This window comes from Gopherus flavomarginatus, chromosome 6, assembly GCF_025201925.1.
Source record: "Gopherus flavomarginatus isolate rGopFla2 chromosome 6, rGopFla2.mat.asm, whole genome shotgun sequence".
Taxonomy (NCBI): Eukaryota; Metazoa; Chordata; order Testudines; family Testudinidae; genus Gopherus; species Gopherus flavomarginatus.
The window spans coordinates 14,606,731-14,626,783 of record NC_066622.1 but is presented as its reverse complement, the minus strand read 5'-3'; the positions used below and the strand labels follow the sequence as shown (position 1 = coordinate 14,626,783).

Here is a 20,053-nt window from a genome sequence, read left to right as displayed (position 1 = left end):
AGAGAGAAGGAGGGGGGAAGGTGGATTTTCCTCTCTGTTTTAAGACTCAAGGGGTTTGAATCACAGTGATCTTCCAGGGTAACCCAGGGAGGGGAAGCCTGGGAGAGGCAACAGTGGGGGAAAGGGTTTACTTTCCTTGTGTTAAGATCCAGAGGATCTGGGTCTTGGGGTTCCCCGGGCAAGGTTTTGGGGGGACCAGAGCGTACCAGGCACTGGAATTCCTGGTTGGTGACAGCGCTACAGGTTCTAGGCTGGTAATTAAGCTTAGAGGAATTCATGCTGGTACCCCATCTTTTGGATGCTAATGTTCAGAGTGGGGAATTATACCATGACAAGCCCACATGTCACCTTGCTGTTATTACTGTTAATAGCATACACACAACCTAAGGTGAGGATAAAAAATGGCCATGTCTGACAGGACATGGGTATCACACACAATCCTCAACATGGAAATGAGACGTCTTGTTAAATACTACCCTCTTCCATCTTACTCTTGCTAGTATCTACGAATTATTTGGTAGCCATGCCGCAGTGCTAGGATCACACTCCCTGTATACCCTTCCTGTCCAAGCTCATTGTCTATTACTTTACATTTCTATGTACAACACTTTGCACCTGTGTTGTGCAGGATGAAGCTCCCTGTATTCAATGTTACTTGCGCCCATTTGTGACTTCTGCTCCCATGTGCACTGGAGTACAGTGTTGTGCTCCTTATTACTCATCGAAAAAGGGTATTCCAGTCTCAAGGCATAGGTATAACTGTGTTTCTTTAAGTGGAATTTCTTTGGTGTATGTGGTGATGGGCACACCCCTTTTTCACCATAGGCTTTACATGGGGGAGGCAAGTTTGAAAGTTCCCTGTACTTTTCCCCCAATCGGAGCTTCCCTGAAAGGAGCCTTAGTTTAAATGAAAATTCACACACACACACACACAATGGCACTCTAAAGCAGAAAGTAGATGATCAATTTACAAATACACTTCTGAATGTGGCTGGATTTAAAAAATTAATAGACATATCTTGTGATGTATACATGGGGGAAGCACATCTTTTCCAAGGACTTCTTCAAGCTCCTGTCTTGAGACACCCCCCCCCCTTCCTCCAAATATCTGCTCAACTGTAGGTTGGTCCTACTGACTCCTAAACTCATGAACAGTATTCCCTCTTCACACATACTTCTCAAAGGGCTCACTCCTAAACTAGGCCATATGGCCTTGATCTGACTCTCCATAAAATCAGTGGAGAGACTTCTATTGCTGTCAGTGAGAGTTGGATCAGGCACAATACTTGTGGAGTTAAGAATTTCAGGTGTAATCCATCCTCAATACCTTGAAGGATCAGGCACTTTGTGATGTGCTATCAGGTTCTGATCCGACTCCACTGAAGTCAATAGAAATTTTACCACTGACTTCAATGGAAGCACAAGTGGGGCCATAGTTAGAATTTTTAATGTTATCTTTGAATAGGTGAATACATTTAAAACTACATCACAGGGGCTACATTTCTTACCTAGGCAAGGCTCCCTATTGACTTCAGGCCCTTTTAGTTCTGCACACAAGTTACGGAACAGCAAATAAAATTGTCAAACTATCCCTCCTCCACAAAAGAGAAAACACACAATTTAATTTAGCTTAAGTGTGTTTTCATATATCATTTTGAAAAGCAATTGTTGGGACTCATATTAAGAGTTTAAGGCTTTTTTTCCCCCTTGTGAATCTGTACTGCTAGAAGCACAGGGTTTAAAGAATCATTAATCCATATTCCATTAGTGTGGTGTAGCAGTCTCCTTCCTTTTCGAAAATGTGTTCAATTTAAGAGACAACTAGCATGTCAAGAAAAAAAAGGAACAAATTTGAAATGTTAATGATGTATAACAAAGCAAGTATTTGGGGGCATATATTAGCACTTTCATCATAATTAGTTTGTAACCTAAATACATATTTCAGGGATAAATTGCTGACCCTTTCTGACCTCCACAGGAGGCTGAATAGCTACTTCAGAGTTTAATCTGCAGTGAAAAGACTATAGAAGAATAATTTAGCCCTTGAAATAAGAACGAACATCTTTTAATGATGCCCCTGGATTTGGAATTTAACCCTTGCACTTAAAAGCGAGTATTAATCTCAAAAGGGCTGGCAGTAACTTAGCTCACAAATAAGAACGAGATAACAAACAGCATAAATACAGAGCAGCCCGGCGAAAAATGGATTATTCATTTTAAAGGCAAAGCAGAGAAAGGTGCTGGCTGGTAAAACAACTGAGTCTTGGGCTCTATAACAAAATGGCTTTCCACAGCTAAAAATGTCATAACACGTAATGGTAACAATGCTTGAGAGACCACAGTTGAATTGCTGGAGCTGCAGGTAGGTCAGAGATTGCAAGTGTAATAATAGCAAATTTCTAGGTCTCCAAATGTCAGACAAAGGGGTTAAATTCAGGGTAAATGACCCTGGTAAAAGGAAAAAATCCAGAGAGAGGAATTGAGGGCAAATGGACTTTACTGAGACACTTCAAGCTGCTAGAATGGATTCTTGCTAGGAAATATTTTTAGATTATTCCATAAAAAACCTACAGAGGGCAATTCAAAAATGATAATGTCAGAAAAAAGTATAAGGGAAAGAGGTTACGTGCTCTGAATTAGCTAGGACTTCCAGTTCCTGCAACAAGTGCCTCTTATTGTTGATTTCATTGTATTAAATAGCACTGGTACATCCACATATCTTGGCATGTCAGTGTTAAAAAACATGCATTATTAAAACAAATTCACACTTCTCAGAGGCAGAGCTTGTGTGATAAAATTAAAACTACAGTGGGTATTCCAGAATTCAGCCAGTTCTGGTTGCAATCTCTTTGATCATATAACTCGGAATGACTTATTGTTTTGCTGAAGAACAGAGTCTGACTTAACAAATGCTTGTTTTTCTCCCCATCTCCAATCCAAATGTTCCTAACATGATTAAAATCTAATTGATCTAAATCCGAGCAATTTATTTATCCAAACACTCATCCATCACCATCTTAAGTGCTAAGAAACAAAATTTGCTTCTTAAAGCAACCTTCTTAATTAAGAATCAGTCAAGCCTATCTTATGCTTGGTCATCTATCAAAACTCCAAGTACAGTCCAGATTTATTATTGTCAAGAAAGATAAATCAATTAATTATAAATGTAATAGATATTAAGGTTCCATGTTTGAAAATAAATATGAAATGTTATGTTTGGATGGTTTTTTTAAACACAGCATTGTTGTGATTACCAGCTAATGGACAATTGATGCAAAACGGCTTAATGAATATAGTGGCATAACCTGCTCCCATTCAAGTAGTCAGTGGGAATTTGACAATTGATTTTGATAAGAGCAGGACCTTGCCTTATATCACAGAACTCTTAACTTAGTACACCTGCTCTCACTCTCTAGGTAGCTAGATGTTGAGATCATTATTGACTTTCATAAATGATATGATTACAGCACAAACTGTTTTCAAGTGCTTAGCTATGAATAATGACATTGCAAAGGCTTAGCCTGATGGATATTCGAAGTCCTTGATTTGTAAGATTCGGGATGCTGTGAAGCATGTGATATGCAGAGAAGCAGGCCCAGAACAATATTTATGTAACAATCCCCCTGACATACTGAAATCTAATGTTATTAGATGAGTTTTGAGGAAGCCGTTCATTAGCGCTCTACAGTGAAAGAGCATCTTCAGTCACGGAAAAACACAAGCAGATCATGAGAAAAACTGATAATATATTGTGAACAACTCAGAGAGGGAAGACGTCAGCTTCCCACAGTTCTATTTCTCATTACAAATCACCTCTTTGGGTGCAGCGCATTGGGCATAAATTTGACATCTTACCCCTTTTACTTGCGTTATAGGATCACATTAATTGTAGCTAATAGCCAGTCCAATAAAAATATTGCATTATATTAAAAGTCTAGCTTTACCTTAACATGAAAATTATGCTTAAGAAATACTAAGATCTGACAAAAAAAAGCACATGAAGAAAATTATTGTTAAGGTATAGCTTGCACCTTTCACAGCACAAGGCTTCTTAGGGCACGTCTACACAGCAAGTAGACACAGAAAGTAGCAAGGCCTCACTGCTGGCCCATGACAGCCAACTTGGACTCGCAAGGCTCAGGCTGCAGGGCTGTTTCATTGCTGTGTAGACTTTCGGGCTGGAGCTTGAGCTCTGGTAGCCTTCCACTTCGCAGTGTCCTAGAGCCTGGGCCTGAGCCCAAGCCAGTAAGCCTACACAGCAATGAAACAGCCTCTCAAGCTCAAGTTGGCTGGCATGGGCCAGCTGCGGGTGGCTAGTTGCTGTGTAGACATATCTTCAGAGCTTACAGTATGAAGGAGGAGGGACTTGGTTATTATGCCAGCTAGCCAAAGAGGCTAGCCAAGGAGGCTGGCCAAGGCTCTTTATAATCCATGGTCTTCCTTTTAAAGGACCCTCATCCTGCACTCTATGAAGTCAAATGAAGAATTCTTACTGGCTTCAGACGATGCAGGTTCAAGCCTATAAAAACCTGTTTAGCTCTCCTCATTCATGAAGGTGTGTCAAAAGTGCTGAATAGGCCTTAAATAAATATTATAAAGCAGCCTTTAAAAAAATAACGTTGGTGTTTCTAAAATGATCAAATAAATCAATGTACATGATACCTAAACAGCACATATAAAGAACTTAGCATTGTACATCACCTTTACATTCATTTCAATAATTGTGTATATATACACCCACACACAGTGTCAGTGTAACCCACACACCTCCTGGGTGTGGTGTTCCGTCCTATGTAGTGGCACCGAGGTCACTTAGAGATTAATGGAGTCTGCTCTACAGCCTTAGCTAAGGGCCATATGGCTAAGGGCTCATGCAGTAGAGGATCATGCATTTAGCTCCAGAGGTCCGGGGTCCGTCCATGTTACAAGTGGGACAGAACATCACACCCAGGAGGTGTGTGGGTTACAACAGCACTTAAAAACTCCGTCAGATATGTACCTCCCACTGGATCCTGTATCACAGGAGTGATAGAAATTGACATTATGGAACTGCTGCTTCTGAAGGGCGTGTCCTTTTGGGCACTTTTGAAGCTTTAAAATCTATGTTTTCCATTGGAGGGAAAAAAATCACATTTGAGCATTTCTATTACTCACTTGTAAAAAGTGTTAGTAGAATCTTTCCTACAGCCACGTACTCACACTTCCACTGTCTCTCATAGATAGGCAAATACACACATTATGTGCTGTACGCTCATTTACTTAAATAGTCACAAAATAGATCATTTCCAATCCTCATTCAGATTTAGTCAAGATATTTTCCAAACAAAACAAACAGCTCGGCAAAGAATAATGAATAACAAATTAGATGAGGTTTTAAAAAAAAGACAGCCATCATCTTACCATTTTTCCAGCATTATATTGCAAGAATTCAGTATTTGCCAAGGGTTATAATTGCTACTTACAAGCAAACTGAAGTCTTGCCTCTCTGCTAACAATGGTCCCAAATGAGTTTGTTGCTATGCACTGGTACATTCCAATATCTTGGGTTTTATTGGGATTATTGATCAACAAGCTGCCTCCCACTATACTGTAGCGGTAATCCATACCGACATCAACACTGGTTCCATTTAACTTCCACCTATAGGATAAAAATTCCGGGAGTTGAATTCTGCTACCATTAACCAATATTTCTGTACGTTTCTAAAGCAACATGCAATAAATACAGAAAACATTCAAACCCATTTGATTTCTTATTTTTAAACCCAGCATGAAAATGCATGTTTCCTGCACAGCATTGAAAAGTTCTAATATTTCACTTATAGAGCAACATCCTTAACATATATTTCAGTCACTGATTTGATTAATGTTCTTATTGTTTTGGCTGTTGTTATTGATTATGTTAGTCTTTAGAATTAATCATTTTGCAAGGGGAAGCCCCAGAAACAGAATTTTAGTCGCTTCTTTTCCTTTTCTGCCTTAGTTGTTTGTTTGCTTTTAAATTTAAGAAAACTCACTCACAGCAGATGTTTTAACAAACTGGGGCATCAAGATTTTCTAACAAAACATCCCTCCAATTACAACTGCCATCTTTAGCAGCCCATGATGGAACACATAAAGGATTAGACAGGGCCGGTGCAACCATTTAGGCAAACTAGGCGGCCGCCTAGGGCACCTAGTGGTTGGGGACGCCTAAAAGCCCCCTCAGGCAAGGAGGTGGAGGTGAGCTGGGTGGGGGGGCGCGAGGAGAGGGTTGCCCGCAATAACGAGGTGGGGTTGCACAGGGGAACCGCTCCCTGCTCCAGCTCATCTCCGTTCTGCCTCCTCCGCTGAGCACACAGCCCAGCTCTGAGTCTCCTCCAATCAACGCTGCAAGCCTGGGCAGGAAGGAGAATTAGAGCAGTGCCGATGTGCACAGTGGAGGAGGCGGAGCCCAGGTGAGCTGGGGCGGGCTACTCAGGCAGGCTTAGCTTCAGCAGGAGGTCTCCCCAGGCAGGGTTAGCTGCCGGGGGGGGGGGGGGAAGTCTCCCCAGGCAGGGTTAGCTGCCATGGGGGGACAGGGGGGAGAGCAGTTAGCTGACGTGGTGGGGGGGTAGCTGCTGCAGGGGGGATCCCCGGATGGGGGGCTGAGTTAGCTGCTGTGGTGGGGGGTGTGGTTAGCTGGGGGGGTGTGCAAGGTGGAAGTTTCGCCTAGGGCGCGAAACTTCCTTGTACTGGCCCTGGGATTAGATCCTCAGAGCAGTTCCCTGTATTGGAAGCTACGGGGAAGGAATTTGAATATATTTGCATGAGTGAATCAACATATTCTACCGCATTAAATGCTAAGTATTGCCAGAAGACAGCAACAGGATTGGGGTCTTATGATTTTAATCGGTTTCAAAGTGGCATTTACACTAGAGAACAAAACGGGGGGGGGGGAATAAGAAGGGAAGCACCAGGTTAAATTGGTTAAAACACCCAGATTAATTCTATGTAACAACAGCACCACCATTACAACAGCATATTTTCATAGATACAGCTTCTTTCACCAAGGTTCTCAAAGCACTTTATAAAGCTAGGAACTCTGAGTACCATTATTGAAATTTTACAGATTTTAAAGATCATTGAGCACATAGAGTTTAAGGGACAGATTTTCAGTTCTGCATGCAGATAATTTGCATTGAAATTATCATGATTGTTAGAAAGTTAGACATCACACTGCTTATTTGCACACAGCGCTACTGTGTCATTTTTGTGGAAAAAACTGGGCGTAGGGACCAGATTTTTAAACGTATTGAAGTTCAGGGGATTTTAGGTAGATTCAATGTATTGCAATAAAGATTTTAATTCCAAATGTCTCATTTAATGTGTCAAAACAACTCTTAAAAGCCTTAGCAATATATGAATGAGATTCAAATTAACTAAATAAAGATACATCGCATCTCAAATTCTGAAAGAGCTTCTCTGTGTGGGATGCATGCAGACATGTGTCTTGGAGAGACACGATCATGGAGAGGGCATGCTAAAGAACAGAAAAATATATAACAAACCTGATAGTTGGTTTAGGATTTCCCTTTACTTCACAGCTCAACTTCACTTTCTTTTCCTCAGAATCCAGTGGAAAAATCACATTGTTTGGTTCCTGAATGAAAACTGGTCCATGCAGCATGTTGTCATCTGTGTTACATAGAACAAAAATGTGACAGGTATTGGATAGTATCTTAATATTACAAATATAAAGAAAGGTATTAGAGAGGGATGCATCTGGTAAATCATTCACCCTAGAAGTGACCAATAACTCTTTTACTGGGAAAAGAAGCCAAAAGATTGATTCTACAATCATATAATCTCTTACACTGCTATCTTCACACTGACTGTTGGACTTTCACTAGAGAGAACATAAACATAACCAGCTGACAGATTTGAATTTCACATAAGCCCCAGTTCTGCAATTGATTGTGAACAGCCCCATCCCCCAGGCCCAAGCATACATCTATTAAAATTAGAATTTATTATTTTTGTGTGTATTGTTTACATAATTTGATGTAAACATTATCTTTAAGAAGCATTTTATTTTGAAACCATTTTTAAATGCAATATTTAAAATAATGTGAGCTGTAGGTTCATAGGTATTTACAGGGTCTGCTAAAATCCTGCATGATAATTGGGTACTGTTAACCCACTGTGTACGGAAACCCGTGTACTGAAAGAGTTCATTGAAATACTGGCATTTCTAAGGGGTTCTTTTGCCACACAATATTGTAAAATACTTTTCATATTATCAGATCCTTGACACAGACACTGTCTCCATTTATTTTTTGTTTTGTACAGTTCCAAGCACACAGTTACCACTTGATATAGCCTTATTTATCTTATTATCATCAACTATTATGACATTTTCATCATTACTATCATAAGCATTCAACAATCACCGTAAGAGCACTTTGTATTGTGTATCTGGTACACGATACAGCAGTGAAGGAGTTAAGTGCTTCTTTCTATGGTCTTGATCCTGCAATGAATTCCACATGGACAGATGGGCAGACCTCTTCACCCATAGTAAGGGCATCTCTACACTTAAAATGCTAAAGCAGTACAGCTGCACCACTTCAGTGTAGACACTACCTACACTGATGGGAGGGATTCTCCCATAGGTATAGGTAATCCACCTCCCTGAAAGGTGATTGCTCGTTCAACAGGAGAATTCTTCCATTGACCTAGCGCTGTCTATACCAGGGATTAGATTGGTTTAACTATGCTGCTTAGGAGTGTGGATTTTTCACACCTCTGAGTGAGGTAGTTAAATCGACTTAATTTTCTAGTGTAGACCAGGCCAAAGTTTATTGCAAAAAGAGCACTTGTATGTTTAGCTACTCAGAAATGGCTGAGTGGAGCTCATGGCAAATGGGCTCTGAACTTTTCAGAAATAAATGTGTGGTTTCCCTTCTGCCCGCCCGCCCCCCGCAAGTAAACTAAAAATGTCCTAAATTGGTGTACAAGAGTCAAGAGTGAAGATATTTTAGCAAAACATCTCAATATGAAATGAAAATAATGCTCTAGCCCGAGGTCGGCAACCTTTCAGAAGTGATGTGCCGAGTCTTCATTTATTCGCTCTAATTTAAGGTTTCGAGTGCCAGTAATACATTTTAATGTTTTTAGAAGGTCTCTTTCTGTAAGTCTATAATATATAACTAAACTATTGTTTTATGTAAAGTAAATACAGTTTTAAAAATGTTTAAGAAGCTTCACTTAAAATTAAATTAAAATGCAGGACCTGGGCAGTGTCAGTGCCACTGAAAATTAGCTCGCGTGCCGCCTTCAGCACGCGTGGCATAGGTTGCCTACCCCTGCTATAGCCTCTTAATATTCTACAGTAATTTAGGGAGGAGAGTGTGGACGAAAACCTAGCTAGGGTTGTATTTATTATACCCTCCTTGCTATTATCTTCTGTTAATCCTTTCATTTCCCCCGGCCCTGCTTCCTATTATCTAACCTTCTCCATATTTTTTTTAAACCTTTATTATGCATGGCGCTAAAGGTGAGCATTGCTATTAGATACAGGTGAACTGGTTCAATGAAAATAAACAGCAACCCAAACCTTCGGCCAAACATTGACTACTAGACCTTTCAGAAGAGTTTAAAAAGTTCAGTTAACTTTTCATCTCCCACCTTCTGCTTTCAGGCTTCTGTGTCTCCTAGACTAAAAATGGCAACAGAATTTATATTGTGTGAGGGAGACAATGCAGGTGGCACTTCTGACCTAAGTTCAACTTGAAAATATAAAAGAAAAAAAACTCACAAAAAAAGTTATCACAAGATTTCTAGTCCAATTACCTTACCTAAGAGCTTTGATGGATAAGCCTGTACAGAAACTGGAAAAGCACCTGAATTTTGCGTGCTTATCTGAACCACACAATGTCCTGATTTCATAGTCAGTGTCTGAGTTAAAAATCTATCACTATATTATTGGACTCATTGTTACCCACAATTCCTTTTACTATTTTCTAGGAGTTATGTTAGATATAGCTGATAGGAAATGCCAAATACAGCTCATGTTTCCCACAAACGCAAAGACCAGTGATTACTAAAACAGGCCACAAAGATATTTTAAAACTACTAATTAGGGAAAATTCCCATTGTGATCTAACTGGACTTTTTAAAATGTTGTAAAGGACTCATATTTTTACTATTATCCAGACAATTTCTGAGCTTCTTACATTCTTATGATATGTTAATAGGAATTTCTTGTGGGTTCACTAGCATTGTGGCATAATTAAACATAAAATAGTATTTCAAAAAGTAACACCAACATTGTTTAATATATAAACACAATACACATATAATACAAACTCTGTGTGTGTGTAACATAAATTCATTACCATCACAGATCATGTTTCTGCATGATTTGATATTAACTTTAGAATAACTGTACACAACATAAAGCAAACTAATTTTTTTCTCTCAAAAATAATTCATCTTTCTTCTTGCTTTTGTCAACCAGTTGTTGTTTTTTTAAATTTTGTTATTCAGTATCATAAATACTGGCTCCTTGCTAGATGTCACAAGGCCCAATTAGACTCCATTTGAAGTCAGAGAGACTTTTCATTGACCTCACAAGGAGTTTGACCTCTCCATCTGTAAAATTTCTGGAATAGGTCCTAATGCTATAATATAATCTACATGGCAGATCCTAGTCAAGTCAATAGGGATCTTTACAGGCCATTACTCTTGCACAAGAACCTGGAGAGCTCTTGTTGCATCGGCGAACAGAAAAGAAAAGATAATCTACCCTAAACTCTGTATTCCACAAATGAGAAATGAGGTAGACTCTGTTTACACGTTTTCTGTCAACTACACTACTGATTGTGACCTAAGTATGGATTTAATTTGAAGCCTCCTAAGAGGCGCCAATCTCCTAATTAAGGATAAGGATTCTCAACTCAATTAACCATTTAAATAATTTTTACATGAGCTTAGGTGATCGTTTTTCTTGGTGTTACCCCTCCACCTTGTTCTGGTGCCCTACTGCCTCCTCAATGAACTCTCAGGAGAATTGGAGAGGGTGGGAGAAAGGGAGTCACATAGAGGAGTGACAACGAAGCTGGAAATGAGAAGAGGCGCAATAATATTGTGATATAATACTTTGAAGCAATCAGATGTGAGGAAGGTGTGTCTCAGTGGATCCATGGCACTCGTGGCCAGGCAGCTGTGAGAGCGTACAGCTGGTGGGGGTAACGTATGATTCTAGCAGATAAAACTGAATTGTTTTGAGGGGTGTCAGAAGAACCATAGCAAACACCTCAGAAAGAAAACTCTGCTTCTGTTATGTAATGATTTGAGAGAGACTCTGCGCAAAGATTATCAAGGAGCTACATTTCCCAAATCTCTTCTCCTCAACACAAAAGGGGATGTTCTAAGAAAATACCTGTTGTACTTTTATTTTTAAATACATATTAAATATGTCTGACTGATTCATATATTATTCAAAACACATTTCACATAATCTCTACCTTCAATTACAGCTGTGTGCAGCTCACTGTTGCTGTCAGAAAAAGAAAGATAACAACAATAACTAATAACAACCACCACCTCAGGGTGAGATTGGATATCCTTACTCACTTCTGATATGCATAGGTACTTTATGCCTTGAGTAGTTGTATAGGCTTCAAAGGGACTACTTAAGGGGTAAAGCATGCAGCATTAGGAAGGCAATTGAAATCTGGCCCATAGGGATTATAGCTTCAACTTTTATACTGTTTGGATTTAAAACAAAAAATAAAGGACATTTTAATTTCTCCAATGTTCCAAATTGTCAAAAACAGAACTAAGCATTAACAAACAACTAATTTCAATAGATGTGTTGTCCTGATGCTCAGATACTATGGTGATAGGTGCCTAGAAATATCATAGGCAGACTGATTGATCATGCCGGAATAGGGATAAGACAAACTATCTGCTCATAATTCTATTAGTCAGCGAACCATGCCGACGCAGATATCTACTATATTATCTATGTTACCCCACACTGAGGTACTTGAGTCACACTGTGTTGTCGTTTCACATTATTTCAAGTGTGGGGTGTCAGTTTACATTGCATCACGTCATACTAAAGGTCACAGAATCACAAGAAAATATACCTCAGGTTTAAAAGGGGATGGTTGCCGTTAAGCTCAGATACTCAAACTAATAAAAAGGCACACAGCAAACCTGTTTCTTTATTGCTGGTCTTTGACAGACATATGATGGCTGATGCCAAAGTGTAATTTTTAAGGTTTTAAGTGGCTTATTCCTACAAAGGAACTGATGTGGTTCTGGTATGAAAGATGGGGCAAGTAAACACAGTGTGCCAGAGGGTCATAAATACCTCACTTTGTGCACAGCTCAAGAGGGACCATGGAAGAGGATTAGTTACTGCATGGACCTGATTGCAGGACTAGTGCCTAAATAATTTGCTCTTTCATCCTCTGCCATTGCACCAATTTTGACAAGCAGACGAGACACTAGTTTTCAAGCTTCATCCATACTGGTTCATAAAATGTCTACAGACGTTTGATTTGGCATTTATTTCTAAGAAATAAGTGCAACCTATTGATATCATGTCCAAGCATTGTACTGGGTAGTAAGAAAACTAGTTGCAACACACAAAAGATACAGAATTCAAAGGTAGAAATGGCCTCAGTTAGATAAAATAATTGTGTTCATTGATTTAATTAATTGATATCAAACCCATAGGAGCCAAGAACAAAATGACATCAAGTGTAAATTGATGACAGATCATTAGACCAAGTTGCTTTCCACATACTAAAATACATGCACTTGACATCTTTTAACATTTGTCTTTTACCCTCCCACCAACTCCACCCCATCACCACCAACTTTTCTGCTACCTAACAACAATAGGCACAGCTAAAAATACTATTTGGCTTTCAAAAGAGAAAATTGCATTGGTTAAGGAAAATAAATGACAAATTCTGGGAACAGCTGTCAGCATAAAAGTAGTACAAAAAGTGGGAGAGAAAAATTACAACAATGCACAATTAAATTTATTTCTCAAATGTATTTCTGAGTGGCTATTCTTCCTTCTTCTTTCTTTTCCTAATCACTGCCTGTGCATAGCCAAGATAAGCAAGTCCAAACTGTTTAGCCCATAGCCCACACAGTCTTGTTGCCACAATCCAATGTATTATTGAAACCAGGACATGATCGTATCTGATAACAAATGAACTATGCTGATTTATACCAGATGAGGATCTGGGCCAAAGAACTCTAAATACTCAGCAATTAATAAACAGAACAAAATTGCTGTCTAGTCTCTTGTATGTGGAAAACTACTGCTTGCACATAAATGATAGTCTTGATTAAATTACAATATTGCTGGATAAAAAATGAATTTAATATACACAGTATCTAGTATATTATTAGGCAAATACATTTTACTTTACTATAACATGTCATTTTGTGGGAAGAGGTTTGTTATATGATGCTTGTTATTGTAAAATAGGCAATAGAATTTAAATTCACCACAGAAATGATGAATATTTATACTGCAGTAATGGCAAGAGATCTCAATCACAGATTCAAGACCCATTGGGCTAGTCAGTGTACAAACACACACCAAAATGATGCTTCTTGCACCAAATGGCTTCCTCATCTGAGTATATGTTTACTAGATGCAATTGTTAAAATAAAGATAATGATAAAGATAATATTAGTTTTTATAGATCTCTCTATATTGATAGGGACCATGGCTGAAAGATTGATAGATGGATAGATCTGTAAAGACTAACAGACCACACTATGGGTATCATTAAAATAATATGAAATGTCAGTAGTGGCCATGGGCCATGATTTACCAACTGAGAGCTCTGACATCAATGGAAGTCCTTCTGTTGAGTTCAGTGAGCTTTACATCTGGCGCTAAGTGGGAAGAACATTTATATGGTTATTTTAATTGTACTTTCTTTTACTCCTATAAAATGATGATTCGATGCACCTACATTTACAAAGATCTACTACCACATGATTCATAGCGCCCTCTTTGATTCTTTACTTTCCAGCACCTACTGTCTGGTCTGTGTTAGTCTTTACAGATCTATTACTTTTCTGTGAAAGCACAAGAAATACCCTTCATGCGTAAGCTATGCTTTCTGTTTATGTATTTTCACAATAATAGATTCCTTTTGAGTTGCATCTGCTACTCAAGACAGACACAGCTGACCCAAAATGAACATGGAGCAAGCTTAAGCTTACGGCCAGTTGCAAACAGTGATTCACCTCCAAAAGGGGTCTCTTCTTCTATCAGGAAAAATAGACAGAAGCAAGGATCAAGGTTTTGATTCCTTTGAAAGGAAGGAACATGCTTTTTTATGCTTCTGAGACTTTCATCCAACACACACCAACTTAAATTGAATTTTAGGAGAAAAACTCTCTTTTAATCACAGTAGCATAGGAACTGCAAGGCTGGATCTAGTCCAGTATCCTGTCTTTGACAGAGTGTCCAGCAATAAATACTGCAGAGGAAAGTCCTTTGCTGTTCTATTTCTACTGGGGCCGTACAGCTGTGGATCAGTGATCAGCAACTGGCCCCCTGCAGCCACAATGTTTACAAAGTCCAAGCATAGCTCAGATATAGTTGAGAATCAGGTCCCAGGAACAAAGTGGACAAAGGAAAGTATCTACATTTTCACCCTTCATGTATAGGTTCCAACACACTTCCTGGGCACTGCAGGAGAGCCCAGTCGTGAGCCACTGTCTATATTATGTATGTTCCATAGATACACAGAAGTCATGGTTTTCTTGGGCTGTCAACCCCAGCTTTCAGAAACACTAAATTCACTATAAAAAAGTAAATGAAGTAATTGGAAAACCCATCTGGAAATTTCTTTACTAACTGCAGTTTATTCTATCAAAGAGAATTTCTTTATCAGAATAAAAAAGAAAAATCTTGTCCCAAGCTGTCTAGTTTCAGTCTTTTTAATGTACAAAATTTTACCCATGTCACTGGTGTCTAGAGCTGGGCAGGAATTGGACTTTCTGTTTCAGGGAAATTCCACAATTTTGGGAAACCAATTCTGTTCCAAAATGAGACCAAAAAAACCAAAACCAAAACCAAAAAAATCCTCTTGGGTCAATCAATATTTTTTCATTTTGTCCTCAAAATGAAATTTTGTTGAAATTAACACGTTTCTGCAAAATGTTTCACTTTTGACATATCAGCACTTTCAGATGGAAAATGGTTCCATCAGAAAAATTCCAACCAGCTCTAGGAGAGTCCCAACGAAGTGATTACTTCTTGGGGGGGGAGGGCTGTTGAATTTATGTTTACAAGTCTGGCTCAGAAAGATTGCTTAGCCTACAACTACAGGGGACCCAAGCCAGAAGTCTTCTGTCACCATCAGGAGCAAGATTCACTTCTGTGATAATTCTAGTGCCACGTGACTTGGCTCACAAACTGCTATCTGGTGGCTGATTGCTCTGTTGAAATAACAGGCAAGCTGCCTGGAAAATGAGGATAGCTCTCTCCATCTCAACATTTGTTGGAGCATATCACAGGTTTTGCCCTCTTGTTTAATAGAAAACTGACATCTATTATTCCCTCCCTAAAACACACACTGGTCCTGGATACTTTGCTCACAGATCTGTCTTTTGCATGACAAAGTCCTCCAACTACTATGGCAACTATTGCAACTACCCTCAACTACTGTGGCAGGGCTGTTTGTGGAAAGTGGCATCTTGGGGGAGTGGAAAAGAACAGACCAATTAAGTGCTACTCAGAATCAAACCTCTTCTGAGCTTTAAGATACTTTATAACCATTTGATCCTCCCTTTTGATTAGCTGATGTCTGAATGCTTCCCCACATGGACGGAAAAACATACATTTATACCATGCATATTAAGTCCTCAATTTTTTGTAGTCAGAATTTTTCATCTCATTGTTTCATCGATGTATTACAATTTGATGTTTCGCCCTAATGATCTTCTAGCATAACTTTATTCACATCTCTTTGAGATGTGACTTAATCATACGTAGAGAAATGCCTTTAATGTTCCCTTAGCATTATAACATCTTCAATGCATTATACTCAGACTATACTCCCCTCTAAGTCTTCCATTTATGCAAAGCCCTTTCCCTGTTTCCTTCCACTCATCTCCACCACTCTATAGCTAATTCACCTCAGCTACTTTTACTGAAGTTTCATTATCACTTGTTATGGAAGAAATCTGAATTAATATTGCATAATTTTCTGAAAAAATGCACAGAAAAAGCACAGACAGCCTGGGATATTTTACTCAGGCAGGGATCTGCCCAAGGATATACACATTAGACTCCTGTTGATATCAGCATCAGGGCATCCTTCCAAGAGGTGGACTTGGCTTCCTCTGATTACGCAATGAATCTATCACACAGATCAAAAAAATCGAGCTGAAGGGGATCCCCATCAGGCCATGTCCCAAAAAAGTTGACTCAAATGCCAAATCACAAGGAGTTCAATAATGAGTTTAAAGCATAGATATTAGTTCAATGGCATCATAATAACCTAGTTTTGTTTTGGTTTAAGTCACCCATTATAGGTTGGCTATTTGTTAGTTTGTAAGATCTAAGAAAAATATTGAAATCAGCTGTTATATCCCCACAGCTCTCACTTCTCCCCAACCTTCATTTATTTATTTAAACTTTCAGGTCAATTTTATCTGACTCTCCCTCTACTTGCTTTGCCATAAACAGTGTGCAAATAGCAGGAAATATGGTAGAAGCAAACCTATTTGCACATTTCCCCCCTCCTCATATATACTTTGGGGCACATTTTCTGTATCTTCCTAGTATGTACATGTAAAATTGCAAGTGCACTTATTTGGCTGTACAAAATCTTACATTTACGAATGCAATTACCCATTTAATGACAGTAACCATAGGATTTACAGACTCAAATGGGTATGCACACATATTTTGAGGATACACTTTAGGAGACACTTTAGAATATTTTCCATGTGGAAATACCATGTGGTATTTAAATTATATGCAAATGTTATATATGCAACTTATATCTGACATCTTGGTTTATGTTCAATCATGTATTTATTCAGATATTTTAAGTTATAGGAAAATGTACTATTTCATATGTTACTGAGTTACTAATGCATCATATGAAAATATATTATATACCGTTTAGGTATATGAAACTCATATTTCCTTTACACATGGGGTGGTCCACTACAATTTTAAAACTAGAGGTTTCCTCAGTTTCCAAAATCTAATACAACATTTGGTTAAAGGAAACCATGACGATCCTGCAAACTTTTTGTTTATCTACAGTACATTTTCTGTATCCAGCAGTCAAAACCCAAGGCAAAATAAGAAAGCATTCAATAGGCTGCTAAGTACTTAGCACTTGTTGTCTGTCTGTACATTTATTAAAATGAAACTTGAAGGGTGTTTAAAGTAAATGCATGTTAAACATTTTACTTCAAATGAACAGGTGGAAGCCGTTCTTATTCCCTCTGAACATTATACTCAGTGATTGATATTGTTAGCTAAATAGAACTTTTAAAATTTCTTTTGAAAATTATGGCCAATTTGAGAGATGGTTTAATTGAATATTTCATACGGTAGGGAAAGCTAATAAAACTGAAGAGAGAATTCTTGGAATATATCCAGTTTAAATGATAAAAATCCTTTCCTTGTTTTCTTCCTAGGGAATTAGTTTTAACTACCTATGCCAGTGTATTTTCATATAGAGTTACAAATCGGTATTTCTGCAAGACAAAATTGTGCATTAGGAACAGCAACTCTTTTCAGGAAAATAAAAAGGCAGATAGATTGGACAGCTGAAGGGCATCACTGATTAAAACAACATAATGCTCTTCAATGTGAGTCAGTTGTACTAAGACTTCCAGAGCAGAAAAGAACTAAAACTCACGCTCAATTTCTCTATTTTGTTTCTTTTTGCTTATTACTTCAATTACCTTCATTGCATCAAGTGCACAAACATATCTTGCTAATAATATTTAACTGATAAGAATCAGATTTCACATTAGGACATTTCTAATATAATAAATAAATAATAATGTTAATACTAATGTGTTTTTTTAATAAACAAGTTGCACTAGGCATTTTTGGTGTGATGCAGTGCAGTTAAAAAAAATGTTAACACTCCTGAATAAAGAGCTGTTTTATGGAGGAGGCTTTCCAACTCTGCATGCTTACGGATGCTTGGCATGCTTCGCTTGTTAACAGAACTGTGGATAATGCCTGCACCACAGCCACACCATTTGCTTTTAAGAAACCAAGATCAGACATGCAATCATGAGCATTCCCATCATAAACCAATCTGCATCCTTTGAGGATCAATATCATCATACCCCACAGATCTCAAAGACAAAGGGTCTGGCGACACCAACCCACAGCTGATCCATCTTAGCCATGGAGAACAGAAGAAATTCTTCACAGATAACCAAAGGGAGTATATTACCAAGCTGAGGCATTCATCTTAGTAAAATGGCAACCCCCTGGATGGGTGGTTGCTGGTGGTTTCTGTAGGTTAGTACAAGCAATCCCTCTTGATCTCAGTCACATCACTTCTGCAACTCTGAACAAAGGCCTACAGAAGACCATACTCCAAGCAGCTCCCCCAGTTATCTTTTCTCTTGTCTCTCCTTCACTTCCCACAGATCACGGTTATGCTGAGTGCAAGCAGCTGTGGAGTGGAGAGAACTGTCTAACAGGTGATATACATCATTGAGCCAATTGACACTTTGTCAGATATACCTTGCCACCAGTAACAGGACCACAGAAAATCCATAGTTTTCCTTAGCCTCTGAGGATGTGAAGAAATAAAGCTATTCCAGTGTTAATTTAGCTGTGGAAGAGTTCCAGCATTGAAAAGGATGTGGGAACAGACAGATCACCGTAAGAGAGTAAATTGTCTGAAATATTTGAATCAAAGTCAAAGACAAGGCTAAACATACCTCCAGCCCAACAGAAGAGGGCTTTATTCAAAAGTCATGGAGCAGAGTCCATTATTCACTGAGCCAGGGAGAACGAGTATGACTCTATAGCCTTGGAGTTGGGCACTCACCTGGTGGTGGGAACAACAGCCATTGCTCCAATTAATCTTTAACTATTTATACAAAATGTAATGCCTTCAATGGGTACCAAGAGTGCTCCACCCCAGAAAAACTGCTAGGCTGGGAGAAGGAACACCTGACTTCAAGTCCCTGCTTCAGTTGTGGGTCTGTCACATCCCAGGTGAGTGCCCTAACCACTGAGCTATTGGTTAGAGAGGGTCACCACTACCACCACCACCTACTCCTCCTTCACTTAGAGAATGGTGCCTCAGTCTCCCTGTGAATGTAGCCTGAGAAATTAAAATGTTTCATTTTTAAAAAGTCAAATGAACTGTATCAACATTTTCCATCCCCCCCTCCACTTTTTTATTAGACTGTAACTTGTGTCATTCCTATAGTTCCACACTATGATTATGATCACAGATGCTTTCTCTTCAGTACAGGACAAAAGCACAGAGTTTCTGGATTACTGACACAAATGTTCTGACACCAACCTTCCATATGGTTGGCCCACCACAGCTGATCGCAGCTAATAAGCAGATGTATTCACACTACTCCATTAGGATTACTTATATTAGCCCAATACAATGCATGATACAATGTATAATTACAATGCATATTAAGAATACATAAAACACAAGGGGACATCTCTAAGTCCCTTGACATGAGATACATTATCAAGGAGAGACAGGCCCCACAGCATATTTATTAATGACCATGTCATTTGTTGTTTTCAATTTCTGAAAGTTAGGAATTGCTCAAGGGACATTTCTGAAAAGTAGTTTAAAAAACAAAATCAGTCCTGTGCTGATGTCTTATTAGTTAAGTTTGAGCCTAGAGGAAATCATTAGAGTAAAGCTGTACATCCTGGAAATACAGGAGTATAATGGGAACTTTGAAATACCAACCCTTAACTATAGCAATATCTGTAGCGGTATTATAGGATGAAGAAAAATATACAAAGAACTTCAGGAAGAGAAACGGAAATAAATACGCATCTTCGAAAGCCGTT

At 38.7% G+C, this 20,053-nt stretch overlaps 1 protein-coding gene across 3 annotated transcripts in view; it reads right to left on the bottom strand.

Moving 5' to 3' along the window:
• Nucleotides 1-20,053, bottom strand: part of LOC127053147 (contactin-4) — a 369,811-nt gene that overhangs the window by 234,192 nt on the left and 115,566 nt on the right. For all 3 annotated transcript variants that reach the window (XM_050957313.1, XM_050957314.1, XM_050957315.1), the window contains exons 3-4: nt 7,527-7,653; nt 5,463-5,638 (exon numbers count right to left, since the gene is read on the bottom strand). In XM_050957313.1, the coding sequence (XP_050813270.1) occupies nt 5,463-5,638; nt 7,527-7,653 (303 nt within the window). The remainder of the gene's footprint in view (nt 1-5,462; nt 5,639-7,526; nt 7,654-20,053) is intronic.